Source organism: Rousettus aegyptiacus, unplaced genomic scaffold, assembly GCF_014176215.1.
Source record: "Rousettus aegyptiacus isolate mRouAeg1 unplaced genomic scaffold, mRouAeg1.p scaffold_m13_p_5, whole genome shotgun sequence".
NCBI classification, from domain to species: domain Eukaryota; kingdom Metazoa; phylum Chordata; class Mammalia; order Chiroptera; family Pteropodidae; genus Rousettus; species Rousettus aegyptiacus.
The window spans coordinates 16,544,641-16,561,284 of NW_023416308.1; the positions used below are offsets into that span (position 1 = coordinate 16,544,641).

Consider the following 16,644-nt stretch of genomic DNA (forward strand, 5'->3'; position numbering starts at 1 on the left):
TGGAGGTCAGGGAGGCTAGTAGAGTATCTGTCTGGGGGCAGCGCTGAATTAGGATGATCAGATGAAACATCAATATTAGGCCCTATTCAAGCAGCCTCTTAACTTGAGTCTTCCTCCTAGTGGCTGCATCTCTTCCATTTCAGGGGGCCGCATCCTGGGTGGAAGGTGAGAGGCCTACCTAAGTCCTTAGCTTATCTCTAGCTGCCAAGAGCTTGAGTGGCCTGGCCAGCCTCCTATTAACAGATGTGAGTGCATTCTGTGTGAGCAGCAGAGCATGGAGCTGTGTGTGCATTGTGTGTGTGTTGAGTGGTGCATCTGGAGAGGAATGGGCCACCCCTATGAGGTCTTGCAGGTTGCTTGTAAGAGGAGGTAGATTTGCCAAGAAAGGCCTTTAAGGATGCCATGAAGTAGAGTGATGGGTCCCTGAGACTGTCCTGGGGGCTTTTACAGTGGTTTGTGAGTATTCCTGGAGGGACTTTGGCTGTGGGTGACCTGAAGGAAATGGACAAGGACGAGAAACCCCCCTGGCTGCTGTGAGCATATGCGCCCAAAGCAGACGTACAGTGATGGGGCTGCTGGTGGCAGCATATACCTGTTGCTAACGTTCCATGCAGACCCAAGCAGCCAACCCCAACCTCAGCTGTCAGGGCAGGTTCTGCATCCCTGGTGGCTCTGTTTTCTCCTGCACTTACTATTTCTTCCTCTTTGCTTGGGCAGGGCAGGCAGGACCTTCCATCCTTTTCTCACTTGGTTTTTTTCTCCAGCTTCACCTCAAGATGGTGCCCGTTCCCTCAGGCTTTAGTAGCTGGATCATCTGCCAGTGGCTGAGACCTGCCTTTTACTCCTAGCACCCTTTCTCCCCACAGGCCCTTCAGCTACATCTTTTCTGTTCTCACCCACTCATGTGTGATTGAGCACCTTGGGCTGCTGAGGTAACTAGGCAAGAATATCCTAGGAACTAACTCTTTGGATTCTGAGGTCCCTACCTCACAGGAATCCTCAGGAGAATTTGTGGGACCCTCCAACCCTTTCTGACAAAAGCAAACCTGCACTGTACTCAGACAGTACCCAGTCCTGTGCCTGACTTTGGGGTACATAGGGCAAATATAGCCCCCACCCCATCTTAAGGACATGTGCGGCTATAGAGGTTGCATACTTACCTCTTTAGCTGTGTGCCTATTCAAGGGCCCTCTCTGGAAACTCCCGGCCCCTTCCACCACCTTCCAGCCTTGACCACTCCATCAGCTTTTTCTCTGAGTGTTTATTTTCATATGTCAAGTTATCTGGTACCCGGGTTCTTTAGTTTAGTGCTGGAACACCCCCAATGAGGTAAAGTGACTTGTATGAAGTCCCTGCCAGTCAGGGCCTGGACCTGGGCCTGTGCCCACTTGGCGCATTTGCCCAAGACCCAGCCTTCCTCCTGCAGTCTCCCCTGGCATTGCCCTACTCCTGAAGACAACGTGTACTTAGTCTGCTTCCCTGCTCAGCCCTCTGGGTTTCCTTTTTATTTTCTTTTAAGTTGGGATATGAATTTACATAGAGTAAAATGCACAACTTAAGTGTGCAGTTCAGTGAGTTTTGACAAATACACATCGGTGTAACTAACATGCAAACCAAGATGTAAAACATCTCAAATGACCAAGAAATGACTTCTGTGTAGTACAGTTGACACTTGAACAACACAGGGGTTAGGGATGCTGACCCCCCATCCAGTCAAAAATCCATGTATAACTTAAGTTGGTTCTCTGTGTACACAAATTTTCAACCTTGGATTGAAAGCACAGTTGACCCTTGAACAACATGGCTTTGAACTATGTGGGTCTACTTACATGAGGAATTTAAAAGTCCGTATATATTAAAAATACTAATTTGAAAAGACATATGCGTCCCTATGTTCATTGTAGCATAATTTACAATAGCCAAGATATGGAAGTAACCCAGGTGTCCATTGATAGACAAAAAGATAAAGAGATGTGGTACATATATACACTAGAATATTATTCAGCTATAAAAAAGAGTGAAATATTGCCATTTGTGACAACGTGGATGGATCTAGAGAGTATTATGTTAAGTGAAATAAGTCGGACAGAGAAAGACAAATACCATACAATTTCACTTATATGTGTAATCTAAAAAACAAAACAAATGGACAAACAAAATGAAACAGAAACTCAGATACAGAGAACAAACTGATGGTTGCCAAATGGGAAGGGTTGTGGGGACGGGTGAAAGGTTGAAAGTACAAAATTTTAAGAAGTACAAAATTGGCAGTTACGGGGCTATAAAGTACAGCATAGCGAATATAGTCAATAATATTGTAATAACTATGTATGGTGTCAGATGGGTTCTGGGCTTATTGGGGTGATCACTTCATGAGTTATAAACATATCTAATTACTATGTCATATGCCGGAAATGAACATAATATTGCATAGCAACTATAATTTAAAAGTAAATTTTAAAAACATCCACATATAAGTGAACCTCTGCAATTCAAACCCATGCTGTTCAAAGGTCAACTGTACTTTGTTTTTTATAAATGGTACTCATGCTTAAAATGTTCACAGAAGTTCAAAGAAAAGAATTACTTTATTGAAACCCCAGAGCACCCATAGTTAGCTCTGAGGTTAATGGTTTGACAACTGTCATGTCCTTTAAGATAGCACTTGTGCAGATGACATGCACACACACATACACCGCTTCCTGAATAGGCAACTCCACTTGCACAGGGAGACAGGTAGCAGAGAAATTGGGATTGACAGCTCTGAGTCAACCTAGCTTCCAGGCCCAGCTCCACCATTTTTCTAACCATAAGACCTTGAGTAAATGACTTTTCTTTGATCCTCATCTGTGAATAGTGTAATGACAGGACCTGTCTTTTGGAGCTGAGAAGAGTCAGTGAGGCCCACTGATGGCTCAGAGTGGTGCTAACAGGTGATAGCTATTGCTTGGATGATAGCCTTCCATCTTAAGAATGTGACATAAGGTGTATAAGTGAGTCCCGAATGAAATATTTAGCAGTTACTTATAGCTACAGCTGACAGACATTCTTACCTACACTGTTCTTCCTGGAACCAGGATCACCCCTCAGGCTTTCCAGGGCCCTTCCCTGCTCTGCCTCTTTTCTGCTGCCCAGACTTCTGACCTGGGCTTCCTGACCTGTCCCCAGGAAGACCTGGTCCATAATGGAATTGGGTGGGCATTGCCTTTCGTTGGGGGTTCCTTCAATACCTGGGACAGTTGTATCATCCTAACCTAACTCCTAATATGTGTCCTTGATCTTGCTTCCAGGAGCTGGACATGGCCCCTGGGGACTCCAAGTGGCTGGACGTGATTGAGCGTGACTTGCACCGGCAATTCCCTTTTCATGAGATGTTTGTGTCCCGGGGAGGCCATGGGTGAGCAGGCTGGTCATAGTAGTCTGGAGGTGGCTTTAAGGCCTTGTCCCTCAGGAACGAGAGGAGGTAAAACCAGTTTGTGGGTATCTGGGGAACCCCAGACTCCACTTTTAGAGTTTCCCTTCTTTGGTTTGAGTCTGATGGGTCCTCTTAGTGTCTCTTCTTACCTCTGGGGCAACTTTCCTCATTTACTCCTCAGAGTATTAGAACTTTGCCCAGCCTGGCCCTCTTCTGGAAACAGGTTTTGGTGAGAGAAAGAGGGTTAGAGATAGTTGGGTGAGCAGAGGGTATGTAGAATAGGAGAGATGTGGTGGGCCAGGGGATCCCAGACACCTGGGACAAAGCTGGCCTGGCTGAGGGGTCATAGCTTCTAGGTGAGGGGCCCATACTTCCAGTCCCTGACACATCCTTACCCTGTATATGGCATCCTGCCCTGGACTTGCCCCCTGCTCCCCTGCTTTCTCTTTGAGGCTCTGCTCTTACCTATCAAATGGGGTAGTCCCTCCCTGCCTCCATCTTCTGGTCATGTGAGAATCCATGTGCTGCAGTGGGAGACTGACCCCTTTGGTGACCAGAATCAGGTTACATCCCCTCTCCAGAGAAGTACAAATTTTGAGATAGATCTAGTCTAGTGGGGGCACAGGTGAGGGCAATGGGTAGCAGAGTCACCACATCTGTCATCCCTTCCATTTTTGGCCTCTCCACAGCCAACAGGACCTATTCCGTGTGCTGAAGGCCTACACACTGTACCGACCTGAGGAGGGCTACTGCCAGGCTCAGGCACCCATCGCCGCTGTCCTGCTCATGCACATGCCTGCTGAGGTATCACGAGGCCCTGGGCAGGCAAGTGGGTGGGCAAGGAACACCCAGCAGCAAGGTCTTATGTCTTTCTCACCTACAGCAAGCCTTTTGGTGCCTGGTACAGATCTGTGAGAAGTACCTGCCTGGCTATTACAGTGAGAAACTGGTGAGTGCTTGCTTAGACCCAGGACCTAGGCTGGGACCTGCCCCAGGCTGGACACCACTTTGGCCTCTCCAGGCCTCTCTCTCCATAGGCACCTCTGCCCCTATTTGAAACCTTCCCAGCCTTCTGTTGCTTTCAGGCTGGTCCCAGGGCTGCCAGAGTCAGGTCTCCCAGGCTCCAGCATCATCACTTCCACTCTTGCCACCATCTCAGCCTCCAGCTGACCGGCCATTTGGCAAGATCACGGTTCCTCCACCAAGTTCCTTCCTGCTTTGGCCTTGGCATAGGCTTAAACCTCTGCCCTTTTCCTTCCCTTCTTTCTTCTGATAACTCCTCCTTCCCCTCATCTTTCTGCCCTTGGGGAGCTTTCCTTGACCCTGACAGGTGGGACCTCCAGCACATGCTCATCCAGCATTCCTGGACCTGCCATGTCCTGGGCACTTAGCCTCCCTCACCCTCTCCCTAGTCTTTTTGCTCCTGTGACTCATGTCTGTCTGCCCCTTTTCACTACACACTCACGAGGGGAACCAGCTGGTTGTTTTGTTCATCATTGTATCCCGGCACAAGGCTGGCTTCCTGCAGGCAGTAGCCGTCTGAAGAATAAATGAATGCCTGTCTGGTGCTGATGGCCAGGTGCAGTCCCTTCCTTGGCTACTGCAGGCCCATGGTCATGGCCTCACTGTCCCCTTAGGAGGCGATCCAGCTGGATGGGGAGATCCTCTTCTCGCTGCTGCAGAAGGTGTCGCCTGTGGCCCACAAGCACCTCAGCCGGCAGAAGATTGACCCGCTACTCTACATGACAGAGTGGTTCATGTGTGCCTTTGCCCGCACCCTGCCCTGGAGCTCTGTTCTGCGCGTCTGGGACATGTTCTTCTGCGAAGGTACTGGGCTGATCTCGGGGGAGCACCCCTGCCCCCAGCCCAGCCCATGGTGGGGGCCTCCATTTTCAAGGAAACTCCTTAAAGGCCCCCTTGCATTCACCAGCCACCCTACCCCCTTCCTGCAGGAGTCAAGATCATCTTTCGGGTGGGGTTGGTGCTGCTGAAGCATGCGCTGGGCTCCCCGGAGAAGCTCAAGGCCTGCCAGGGCCAGTATGAGACTATCGAGCGGCTGCGGAGCCTCAGCCCCAAGATCATGCAGGAGGCTTTCTTGGTCCAGGAGGTGCGGCCCACACCTTCCTCTCACCACTGGGAGGGAGGGGGAGATGTAGGACCCTTTGGAGGGGAGTCTGATAACCCTCTTCCCCTGAGGCTATATCACTGGTGCCAGGCCCAGTGCTCAGCAGCCCAGGGTGGTGTGGGTAGATCTCATCCTGCTATCTGAACAAGAAGAGGGGCACAGAGAGGCCTAGGCTGTAGGACCTTCCCTGTTCTCAACCACTTGGGAATGAGAGGAGCTGCAACCTGTCACTCCCTCTTCCTCCCTGGTACCACATCCATGGATTTAGCCTTATTTTCCCTTTTTTCTTCCGTTTGTAGATTTTACTCTCTCAGGGGCTATAATTAGGTAACACAGGCAAGTAGAGTCATGAGTTGTGGGCAGCTTTCTTCTCTAAGGCACTGGGTCTCAAGTGCCTGGCTTACCTGGCACTCAGCTCTGGGACTTGTGACCATTGCAGGGACCAGACCTTTATTCTTCCTAGGGTCAGCCTTTAGCAACCAGGATTAGGGGATGCTGAGGCAGAGCAGGAGCCCAGGCTGGGAGGCAGAGGGGAAAGTTCTTCCTAATGCCTACCTGCCTGTCACAGGTGGTAGAGTTGCCAGTGACAGAGCGCCAGATTGAGCGAGAGCACCTCATCCAGCTGCGGCGCTGGCAGGAAACCCGTGGTGAGCTGCAGTGCCGCTCCCCACCCAGGCTGCATGGCGCCAAGGCCATCCTGGAGGCAGAGCCAGGCCCCCGGCCTACCCTGCAACCTTCACCGTCCATCCGCCTGCCACCAGATGCCCTCCTCACTGGTTCCAAAGGCAAGCCCAAGCCACTCAAGCAGAGCCAGAAGGAAAAGGAGCAGCAGAAACAGGCAAAGGAGAGTGGGCAGCTGGACAAGACTTCGACCTCAAGTCAAGCCAAGTTGGTGCCCGCTGTGGGAAATGCATGTCCCCCACAGGATGTGCCCCCAAAGGACCCAGTCCACCAGGACCTAGCCCCCCAGGACTCAGCTCCCCAGGATTCAGTTCCTCAGGATTCAGCCCATCACCGCTCCCAGGAGAGCCTGACATCCCAGGAGAGTGAGGACACCTACTTGTAACCCCGGCAGCTCAGGCCTCCAGGGCGGGGTCTCCACACACCTACATGGTTCACGGACTGACAGTCCAGGGCCTGCCCACCCTCTGAGGGCTGAGCTGCCTGGTCACTGGGTGTAGAGAGTCTGGCTGGCCCAGCACAGATTCTGCTTGAGCCTCTTTATTTATTATCTCTAGTGGAGCTCAGGCTGGCCCAGCTGGGGCAAGCAGGAGTGAGGGCCTCATTCAGGCCCCTCCTTCTGGGGGGATGCTTCCCAGGGCTAGGGCACTGACATGAGGGGAGAGGGTGGGGTGAAGAGTGGGGTGTTCTTTGTGTAAAATAGAAACATGGTTTTGTACAGAAATAAACAGTCTTGTGTAGAGAGCTGGTGTGCTGCTAGGGACTGGGAATGGAGTGCCATCCCTGGTGCTCAGTATCTCTTCTCCATGCCCTACAAGCCCCCATCCTGACCCTAGTCCAGCACTAGAGTCTCTCTGAGAAGTACATTTGCCAGAGGGGATGCCACGTCCAGGGCCAGTCCCTGTTCCTGGCCCCCATTTTCCCTCACCCCCTCCTCTGTCCCATATCTACCATCTGCCATGGGCGAAGGTCACCAGGGCTGGAGCCCAGTGTTGGGACAGAGCAGGGCCTGCTCCTCAGGCCTTGATTCCTACTGATCACTGACAGAGTGGGGGTCCTTAAGGAAGCCCTTTAAGGGTCTTCTTCCTTAAGGACCAGCCTGGATGCCACTTTGGACTCCAATAAGATTCTGAGTGTTCATTCCAGGTTGAGTGCTGGTGCTAGGGGTAGGAGACCATGAATGCCCTCACATGTTCAGCCTGAGCCTCCATTAGAGGAGAGAGGTGAGGGGAGAAGTCCTGGTCTTTGATAAAAGGCCACCTGTCATTTACTGAGCACTTAGCATGTGCCACACTAAGCTGGTTGTGTCACCAGCTGATCAGGTAGGCTCTATTATTGTCCTCATTTGACAGATGAGGCAACCGAGGAGCTGAGTGGGAAAGGTAAAGCTGGTCCAAATTTGCATGCAAGAGCCCCTCAGTTGCCTCTTTTGACCAGGGTGCCAGGTGACCCGACTCTGCTATTGAAGGCCCAGGCGGGCATTATAGTCACAACCTGATGACTGGTGAGGGTACGGACAGGGTGTCCCTGGGAGAGGCCCCCCTTCTGCTGAGGAAGCAGCTTTTCCAGTCAAACAATAGCGGCTGTTCCTGGCAGGCCACCAAGCTGGGCCAGGCCATGGGGGGAGGGGACTGGAGAGGGACTAGAGCCTCCCTAGGAGCTTTCAGGCATTGCAGGGTCTTGGCCTGGAACATTTTGTTCTAGTACAGCTGGGGATACTGAGGCCTGAGGAGGTCAAGGTTCATAAGAGCCTGTCAGGGCAGGTTATCTGCTTCCTGCCTCCCAACCCTCACCTCTGGTTTTCCACCTCATCTGCACTATCAATGAGATGAAGGGCTCAGCCTTTGAGGAGTCCCCTCTTCCTGACCCTCCAGGGGACAGGCCAGGATGTGGTAGTTACACAGTGTTCCATGTGAACCCAGAGCCAGAGAGTCTAGGGAGGAAAGGTACTGCCCAGCTTCTACCCACCTATATTGAAGGCTCCCGGGCAGGCGGGAGGCCTGTGCAGGCCTGCTTTAACCTGCTTAGTTCAAAACATCAGATTTGAAACCTGAAGATGCTTGGGCCAGACAAGAGTCCCCTGGAGCATGCTGGGTCCTGCTACTGGGCCAGCAGAGGTGTGCTGAAGCCTGCTCAGCCTTGGGGTCTTCTTAGACCTGAAGAGGCCTGAGCAGAACATAATGCCAAAATGAGCCCAAGCTAGTCCTAATAAGCCTCAGATCTGGGGCATCTGCCAGCACTTGGGGCCTCCTTGGGCATTAAGCAAGTTTAGATGTGCCCAGCCCAACTAGGTTCTACTAATGGCTGCAGGCTTTGAGAAGCCTCAGCAGGGCTCAAGGCTCAGGTCTGACATTTATTACCCAGTGAGCCCCAGATGCATGGACTTGTCCCCTGAAGTCTGAGCCTTGGTCATTCCTGGCCCAGGCACTTATTCTTGAGGGTTCTCCTTAGGCCTGGCTACCTTCAGTGCCCTACCCAACAACAGTGCATTGCTCAGAGGTGGATGGGGCCCTTCCAATCTCTGTGACCTGGGGGCGGGGGGAGCTTTCTTCTTCCATTAGAGGAAGGAGGGAGAAAGACACGAGGATACTTTGTTGGTGGAGAATCATAAGGCTGCCCGAGCTGCAGAGTAGGACCCTATCTCTCCATGCTCCAGGCATTTGTGGGCAGTGCTCTGGTCCCAACCTAGCCTCGACTCACCTCACGGCCCTTCCAGACCCACATAGGGGTCCAAAGGACAGAAACGACCCCACAGTTCACGCACACTTCCCACCCCAAGATTGGCAACCTGCGGAAAGGGCGGAGCCAGAGGAGAGGGCGGGGTCTGGAGAACGCGACGGGGGTGGGGTCCTCTGGAGATCCCTAAACCAAAGTTAAACGGGCGTAGTCAGCCCGGGCGGGGCTTGGCAGACTAGAGCGGGGTGAGGCTCTGTCGGAAGAAGGAGGCGTGGCCACCCTGAATAGGCCGCGCGTTCCTCGGGGCGTGGCCGTCAGGAGCAGTACGCGGCACGCGGCAGGGCGGGTCCCAGGCGTAGCCCGCGATGTGAACGCGGCGGTGCAGCGGCTCCTTTAAGTCTCCGGCCCCGCCCCCCTGCCCCGCCCCCGGCGCGGCTTGGGTCTGGTTGGCGGCGGGGTCCGGTCGGCTCCGACCGCGATGGAGCTGCACATCTTAGAGCACCGGGTGCGGGTGCTCAGCCTCGCCCGCCCGGGTCTCTGGCTCTACACTCACCCTCTCATCAAGCTGCTATTCCTGCCCCGCCGAAACCGGTGCGCGCCGGGGTTCCGGGGCACAGATTGGGGTGGGCTCCACTGTTGCTCCGGGACGGGGTCAGGAGATTAGGGTTGCCACGAGGCGAGCGGAGGTGAGCGGCAGTGGGCGGGGAGGGCCCTTCCACACCACCCCGGCCGCCATCTGGCCTGGGCTTACCCTCCCTGGGACCGCCGCCTATCCCGGGCCAGCTAAGGCGCAAACAGCCTGGGGTATGCAATGCTTAACTTCGAGAGGTGTCAGCTGGGGGCATTCCTTCCTGACGTCTGCGAGAGCTTCTTCCAGACGCCTCCCATCGGGTCAGAGGGGCCAGTCTAGGGGACCCCAGGTCAGATGCCCTGGGGCTGTTGCCGCGGGCGAGCCTCTCCTCCCTCCCAAAGTGGAGGGGCGGGGGGCTCCTGCGAAGGTCGGGAGGCAGTAAACAGTTCGCGATTCCGGAGATAGGGCCCACGCCCACTGCCGCTGAGAGAAAATTAAGGCTTGAGGGGGCTGAGAGGAGCCCGGGGCGGGGGGTGTCTTTTCGGAGGGTTGGAGCGAAGTCTATCCGTCCCCTGCGCCCAACCCCCAACCAGGTGCAAGTTCTTCAGCCTGACGGAGACTCCCGAGGATTACACGCTCATGGTGGACGAGGAGGGCTTCAAAGGTGGGGGCTGGGCTGGGGAGGGATGTCGCGCTATGCTCTTTGCGGGATTCTCACCAGATGCTGGGGTCCAGTGTTCTGGGAGCTGAAGCCTTGAAGGCAGATGCATCTGGGCTTTTATTCGACTCCACCACTCACTGGCTGTGTGCCCTTGAGCAAGTCACTTCCCCTCTCTGAGCTGTTTGTTTCCTCTTATGTAAAGGAGCATAATTATGGTTCTAATATAATAGGGTCCCATGAGGGCTTTATAAATGGGCTGTATATGAAGGGCACTTAGCAGCCCCAGACCAGCAGCGGGGCCTCAGTTACACTTCCTGGCAAGAATCAGAGGTTCCTGTGGCTGTTACAGCGCCTGGCCATTATTTCCCCCTGGACTTCTCTCCCTGGTGCTGGCCATCACCTCCTGGGCTGGTCTGGGAACTCCAGGAGTTTGAGGATTTGGAAAGGAATGCAGGAGCAGGCAGCCAACCCAGGGCATGGTCTTTGGGGACCTCCTGGCTGTGCTTGGGCAATTAGCAGCCAGCCTGGCCCTGGGCCCCTGGTCTAGACTGTACACCAGCCCTGTTCCTCCTTTGCCCCTGTAGCTGACATATGGCTTCTATTTCTGCCAGCCTGATCCATCCTCACAACCCTGAAGTCTCAAGACAGCCAACTAGGGCTTGGTCCATCTTCTATTGTGCTGGCTGCTTCAGGCCTTTGTTTCCCTGTTTTGTATTGTAGGAAAGGTTAGGTCTGATTAATGGGGAAGGGCATCCACCAACCTACCCGATCTACTGGCGCCCCCTCCTGGTGACACATGGTATAAAGCCTCTGTTAACCCACAGAACACTGTCATGAGGTAGATACTGTCTGTCATCCCATTTTACAGTTGAGGAAACTGAGACTCAGAGAAGTTAAATCATTTGCATCAGGTCAACAGCAAGTAAATGGCAAAGCTGAGGTTTGAACACAGGTCTTTCTGAATCTGGGGCTCTGATCTTAACTGAATAGTTTAGATCCCTGGCAGGCCAGCACCTGAAGCACGTCTCAGTTCTTGTATACGTGTAGATATCAGGAACAGAACTTGGGGGAGAGAGACACAGCCCCAACTCTCGGACCCAACCTTACGCTCAGACGAGGAATCCGAGAGGCTGGGGCCAGCCCTGCAAGCCCTGACCAGTTATGTGCACTCTGTCCTCAGAGCTGCCCCCATCTGAGTTCCTGCAAGTGGCTGAGGCCACATGGCTGGTGATGAACGTGTCATCCCACAGCGGCACAGCAGTGCAAGCTGCCGGGGTCACCAAAATCGCCCGTTCAGTCATTGCACCACTGGCGGAGCACCATGTGTCCGTGCTGATGCTGTCCACTTATCAGACAGACTTCATCCTGGTGAGTTTCTCACAGGTGCTGGTGTAGGGCAGGGTGTGCATAGGTGGGCATGGGCGATTGGGGACCCATGTGATATGCCATCTCCCTGCGGCCCAGGTGCGGGAGCAGGACCTGTCCGTGGTGATCCACACGCTGGCCCAGGAGTTCGACATTTACCGAGAGGTGGGCGGGGAGCCTGTGCCTGTTGCCAGGGATGATTCCAGCAATGGCTTTCCCCGCGCTCAGCATGGTGAGGGTGCCCTCTGACACCCAGACTTGGGCGAGGGGTTCCTCTTCCCACTGGGGCCCATCAGTCGTTTGGGCGGGTCTGTGTAAGGGGAGACTAGCTAACATTGATAACCTCACAAGATAGGGAGATGGGGCTGGGGAAATGTAGGCGGTTTCCTGTAGGGCAGGACCCTATGCCCAGTCCAGGCCCCTCCCTGGCCAGCCACCAGGGGGCGCCCCAGACCGTGGTCCTTTTTTCACTCTTCACCTCCTGGTTCCTCCCTAGCAGGACCTAGCCCAACAGTACATCCCATCCAGAGCCCGCAGAACCGCTTTTGCGTCCTCACGCTGGACCCTGAGACACTGCCAGCCATCGCCACCACCCTTATTGATGTCCTCTTCTACTCCCACAGGTGGGCCTCTTCTGTACTTAGTCTTTGTCCTCACACCATTGTTCCCTACGTTCTGTCCCATCACCTTCCACCCATCCTTTGGCTCTGTAACTATATGCCCTGTTCTGTATGTTGGGTTCCTGGCATCTTGTGATGCCCATGTACTTTTCACTGATGTTTGGGGAAGGTCTCAGTGCTGCAGCTGTAGCCCTTTCCTGCAGAGCCATCCCTGAGCCACGCTGTGGTCAGGCCCTCTGGCCCTGGGGTCCTGCATCTTTGGCACAGGCAGTGTTCATCATCCTCCCCCATCCCCACTTGGTACCATCAGGTGATCAAGGTCCTCAGACAGGGATTGAAAGTGGCCCAGAAACAGGAGGGCCTGTCCAGCTGCTCCCTGACTGGGAGAGGATGAAGTGGGCTGCATGCCTAGCAGAGTACATGAGCCTTCTGTCCCTCCGCAGTGCCCCCAAAGAGGCAGCCCCTGGAGATCCTGGACCTAGCTCCATCACGTTTTTTGCCTTCTCCCTCATTGAGGGCTATATCTCCATCGTCATGGATGCTGAGACGCAGAAAAAGTATGTGACTCCTGACCCCAAGTGGGCCACAGAACCTAAGCCAGGTACAGGGAGGAAGGAGGTAGAGCATTAGACACTAAGATCACCAGGTGCCCCTGCATCCCCCAGGTTCCCCAGTGACCTCCTGCTGACCAGCTCCTCAGGAGAGCTGTGGAGGATGGTGCGCATCGGAGGACAGCCCCTGGGTTTTGGTGAGGGCCACTCCCTGTGTGTTGGGGGCTTGGGAAGGGTCTGTGGGGTGACCATGTGATCCACATGGGCCCCTCCTCGACCCTTAGATGAATGTGGGATTGTGGCCCAGATTGCGGGTCCCCTGGCTGCAGCCGACATCTCTGCCTACTACATCAGCACCTTCAACTTTGACCATGCTCTGGTGAGCACCACGGGCTGGGGTGGGGGCCCCTCGAGGGACACCAAGGCCCAGAAGGGTGGGGGGTAGTCTCAGCAGGACAGGAAGTCAGAGTAGCCCTGACCCTTCCCTCCCACCTGCCCACAGGTGCCCGAGGACGGCATCGGCAATGTCATCGAGGTCCTCCAGCGACGGCAGGAGGGCCTGGGCTCCTGAGGCCCAACAGGAACAGCAGCCTCTGTGCTCTCCCCTTGTTCCCAGGCTTCCAGAGACTTCTCTAAGCCATTTCCTTAAGCTCTGGGACGAGTCCACTTTCCTTTCCTCCCTCCCCCATTTGTGCAGGGGGACCCCTCCTTCTGCTCTCTGTATGTAAGCTGCGTGCAGGCACCGGCTCTCACGTGGACACACACGTCTGCCCACATGGAGGAACACGGTGCTCAGGGTTTCCACGGGGAAGCCCTCAACCCATCATTCCTTGGCGGCCTCGGCGTTTGCACATTCCCTGCCTGAGGCCCGAGCCTTCCCCCCTCTTAGTGCCCTGTGCCAGCTGCTCCCTGGACAGGGCCCTAATTTCCGTTCTTTCTCTGGCTGTGTTGCCTTCCCTGGCCAAGTGAGTTCTGATAATGCCTCCCCATCCTGGGGCCTCCAAGAGAAGTATTTTTACATCTCTCTCTCCTTTTTTTTTTTTTTTTTTTTTAAATCAACTTGTTAATAAAGGGCTTGTAGTGACCAGGCTGGGCTGTGGTCTTTGGGGGTTGTCTGAGCCTCAGCCATGCCTGCTCTGCTGCTCCTCTGGTCCCTCTGCCTGAGGTTCTGGTCTCTCTGTGGAGCTGGCTTGGGTCAGGCTCACCTTACCTCACTCAGTTCTTACCACAGGAGTGGTAAATGAACCATCACCATTTTCCAGATGAAAAAACCAAAGCTTTGAGAGGTAAAGTGACTTAGCCAAGGTTATATAACTCCCACCCAGGGCCGCCTGGCTCTGAAATCTGAGCTCTTTCTACATTCTTTGCTGCTTCCAGTATAGTCCAGAAGATTTTGAACACGGTCAGAAACTTCCAGACTCCTCTGCCTGGAGATCCCCCAGCTTTCCCTGCCACCTCAGATGTGGCTGTTGTGAAACCCCCTTGAGGAGAGCTCAAGAGCACCTTTCTTCCAGGCTGTTACCTGCTTTCTTTTGGACCACACCTGAGTTTGGCTGTCTCTCTAGGAGTCTCTGTTGGCCAAGAGATCCATCAGTTCTTATCACCAGGGCTCTCCTGGAGTAGTGGTGGGAGAGGGCCAGTCAGAATGGGGACCTAGGAGTCCACACACTTGGCTTTCCCTGGCCAAGAGGACAAGACAGGCCCCTGGAGGCCACCTGGAGCCTGTTCTGCTCTCAATGGCTATGTGCCTGGGCTAGAGGCTCAGTCAGCACATCTGGGGCTGGGTTTCCTGTCACGAATGGGCCACCTCCCCACTCCGTGAGGCTGGGATTCCACTGTGGCCTGATGGGGCCCCACAGATGCGTAGGGGAGGTTATCAGGTGCCCTCAGCCCAGACCCACCCGCGCTCAGGAAGGGAAGAAGGGTGTGACTTCGGCGTACTCAGAGCTTCTGTGGCTCCCCAGAAAAGTCAGAACAGGGGTCAGGCCTCTGGCAGTGCGCCCGCCCTGACCCTAAGGACCCAGGGGCTGCAGATCAGAGGAGCCGAGACCACATCCTGACCTGGTGAGTGAGCAGTTGGGGACCCTGGGCCAGCTCGGCCTGGGGAAGGGGCCATTTCTTTATAGTTTGTCTTTCATGGGGGTGGGGGGCCCTGGTTCTTCCTGGAGGGCCTGGCCTGGACTCTTATTCAAGGGATGTCCTGGGCTGAGGTGGGGACTTTAGAATCAGAATTATTGAGGCCATTTGACCTGCAACTAGAGAGTTCCTGGCCCCACATCCAGCTCCGGGGGTCTGTCCCTCTGTCTCTCCCTCTGAATCCCTTCTGATGCCGATGTTTCTGTCATCCTATTTTTCTAAGTGCCTTAGCCCTCACCTGGTCCCTTAAACAAGATCCTAAACCAGCATCAGTTAGTTCTTGGGGCTACCCTTTGCAATGGCCCGGGTGAGGGGGCCACAGCCATGCCCCAGTGGGCTAGTCAGATTTGGAACCCAGGCCTAGAGGTCAGTGTGCCCATGTGCGTCTCTGCCACATGTGTGTGTATCTGTGTAGAGGGAATTTAGCTCCCAGAGTATCCTTGGGGGTCCCTGGGCCAGCTCTCCTCAACCTTCAGTGGGTCACAAAAAGGAAGATTGCTCTGGGAGTGCCAGGGAGACCGAGCCCCGCTGGGGTCAGGCGCTGGGCTTGGGAGGTGCCTGGGGGACACTCAGCTGAGAAGGGGCACCTTCCAGGGATGTGACCCTGGACCTCACCCACGACTGAGGCGCTAGATACTATCATCAGACAGCCCTTGAGCTGTCCCAGGCTGAGGGTGGGGTCTCATGGAACCACCTCCTTATTCCACCTAGGCTTTCAGAGGGTCCTAGAGCAAAGGAAGTCAGTCTGGTCAGCTCAGGCCTTGGGTTGGACTCAGCTTGGGTTATTCATAAACAGGGTTGGGGATGCTTCATGGCATGCAGCCCATGTCCTTGTCTTCCCGGCCCTGGAAACCCCAGTTTACCTGTCCACAGCACAGCCGCTCCTGGGTGCAAGAGTCAAGGCCGAAGACCGTGGAGCCTGAGTGCTCATCCTCACAAAGATGGCAGCCTGGGCCTGGGAGGGCCCTGCCCACAGTTCCTCAGGGAGTGGGAAGGTGCTCTCAGCCTTCAGACTGCTAGCCCGGTGTCTGGTATCTACTGGGAGGATGTGGACCCAGGTGGGGGTTCGGGTGGGTGGGGAAAGGAGATGAGGAAACTTCAGGCGGGGAGAGTCACTGCTCATTTCCACCCATTCTGATTTCCATGCCTAAACAGAGGAAGTGACATCTTAATCCTCCTCGAAGATATTTAAGCAGAAATTCAGAGTTTAAAGTCCTCACTCCCACTGCCATGTGGTCCCATACTTGCCAAGCTGCTCCAGAGCTGGCTTCTTGGTCCTGTATAGAGAGGAAAATAAACTGCACACCTTCTCCATGTTCCACCAGGCTTCAGGATCCCACTGGGTGGAAAGGAACTGAGCAGGAGCCAGTGGGGGAGCCCAGTCTGCAGCTAGCTGAGTGAGCACGGGGAAGCTGCTCCCCCCGTCCCTATGTGGGCAAGGGGTGCTCCATTCATATATTCAGCACATGCTCTTTATCTGCCTTTACGGGGAGCGGGGGGGGGGGGGGGGGGGGGGGATGAAGCACAGAGAGGTGAAATGATTTGCCCAAGGTCAAATAGCTGGGCATGGCAGAACCAGAGTTCAAAAAGATTAACTGGGCCAACAGGAGCCTGGGGAGGTTTCCTGGTGGAAGGGACACTTTAGCTGAACCCTGAGGGACAGGATGATTTCGCAAGATCCCTTGCAATCCCAGCTGTCTGCGTTGGTGGCTGGATGTCTGCTGCTGGTGGCAACGAGTGCGTGGGCAGGCACGCGAGGCCTGGCCCTGGCTCCTCCCTGACCCTGGGCCAGGCCAGATGGGTGTGTTGGGCAATGGCCGTGGTTTTTGTCTCACTTTCCCAG

General features: G+C 54.7%; 2 protein-coding genes across 3 annotated transcripts in view; both read left to right on the plus strand.

The window, feature by feature from the left end:
- Positions 1 to 6,965, plus strand: part of TBC1D10A (TBC1 domain family member 10A) — a 30,472-nt gene extending 23,507 nt beyond the window's left edge. Inside the window, exons 4-9 of the mRNA XM_016135586.2 lie at positions 3,291 to 3,397; positions 4,105 to 4,219; positions 4,299 to 4,364; positions 5,053 to 5,242; positions 5,368 to 5,522; positions 6,109 to 6,965. Coding sequence (XP_015991072.1) covers positions 3,291 to 3,397; positions 4,105 to 4,219; positions 4,299 to 4,364; positions 5,053 to 5,242; positions 5,368 to 5,522; positions 6,109 to 6,606 — 1,131 coding nt within the window. The 3' untranslated portion in view covers positions 6,607 to 6,965. The remainder of the gene's footprint in view (positions 1 to 3,290; positions 3,398 to 4,104; positions 4,220 to 4,298; positions 4,365 to 5,052; positions 5,243 to 5,367; positions 5,523 to 6,108) is intronic.
- Positions 6,966 to 9,323: 2,358 nt separating this feature from the next.
- On the plus strand, positions 9,324 to 13,752 carry CASTOR1 (cytosolic arginine sensor for mTORC1 subunit 1). Of its 2 annotated transcripts, none has more exons than XM_016135571.2 (9): positions 9,324 to 9,488; positions 10,062 to 10,132; positions 11,310 to 11,497; positions 11,594 to 11,726; positions 11,991 to 12,117; positions 12,558 to 12,671; positions 12,780 to 12,862; positions 12,950 to 13,044; positions 13,168 to 13,752. In XM_016135571.2, exons 1-9 carry the CDS (start codon positions 9,376 to 9,378, stop codon positions 13,234 to 13,236), a joined length of 993 nt encoding a protein of 330 aa, XP_015991057.1. In that variant the 5' UTR covers positions 9,324 to 9,375; the 3' UTR covers positions 13,237 to 13,752. The 2 variants fall into 2 exon arrangements, with proteins under 2 accessions (XP_015991057.1, XP_015991064.1); XM_016135578.2 differs by having other exon boundaries at positions 9,325 to 9,488; positions 11,994 to 12,117.
- Positions 13,753 to 16,644: the final 2,892 nt, after the last annotated feature.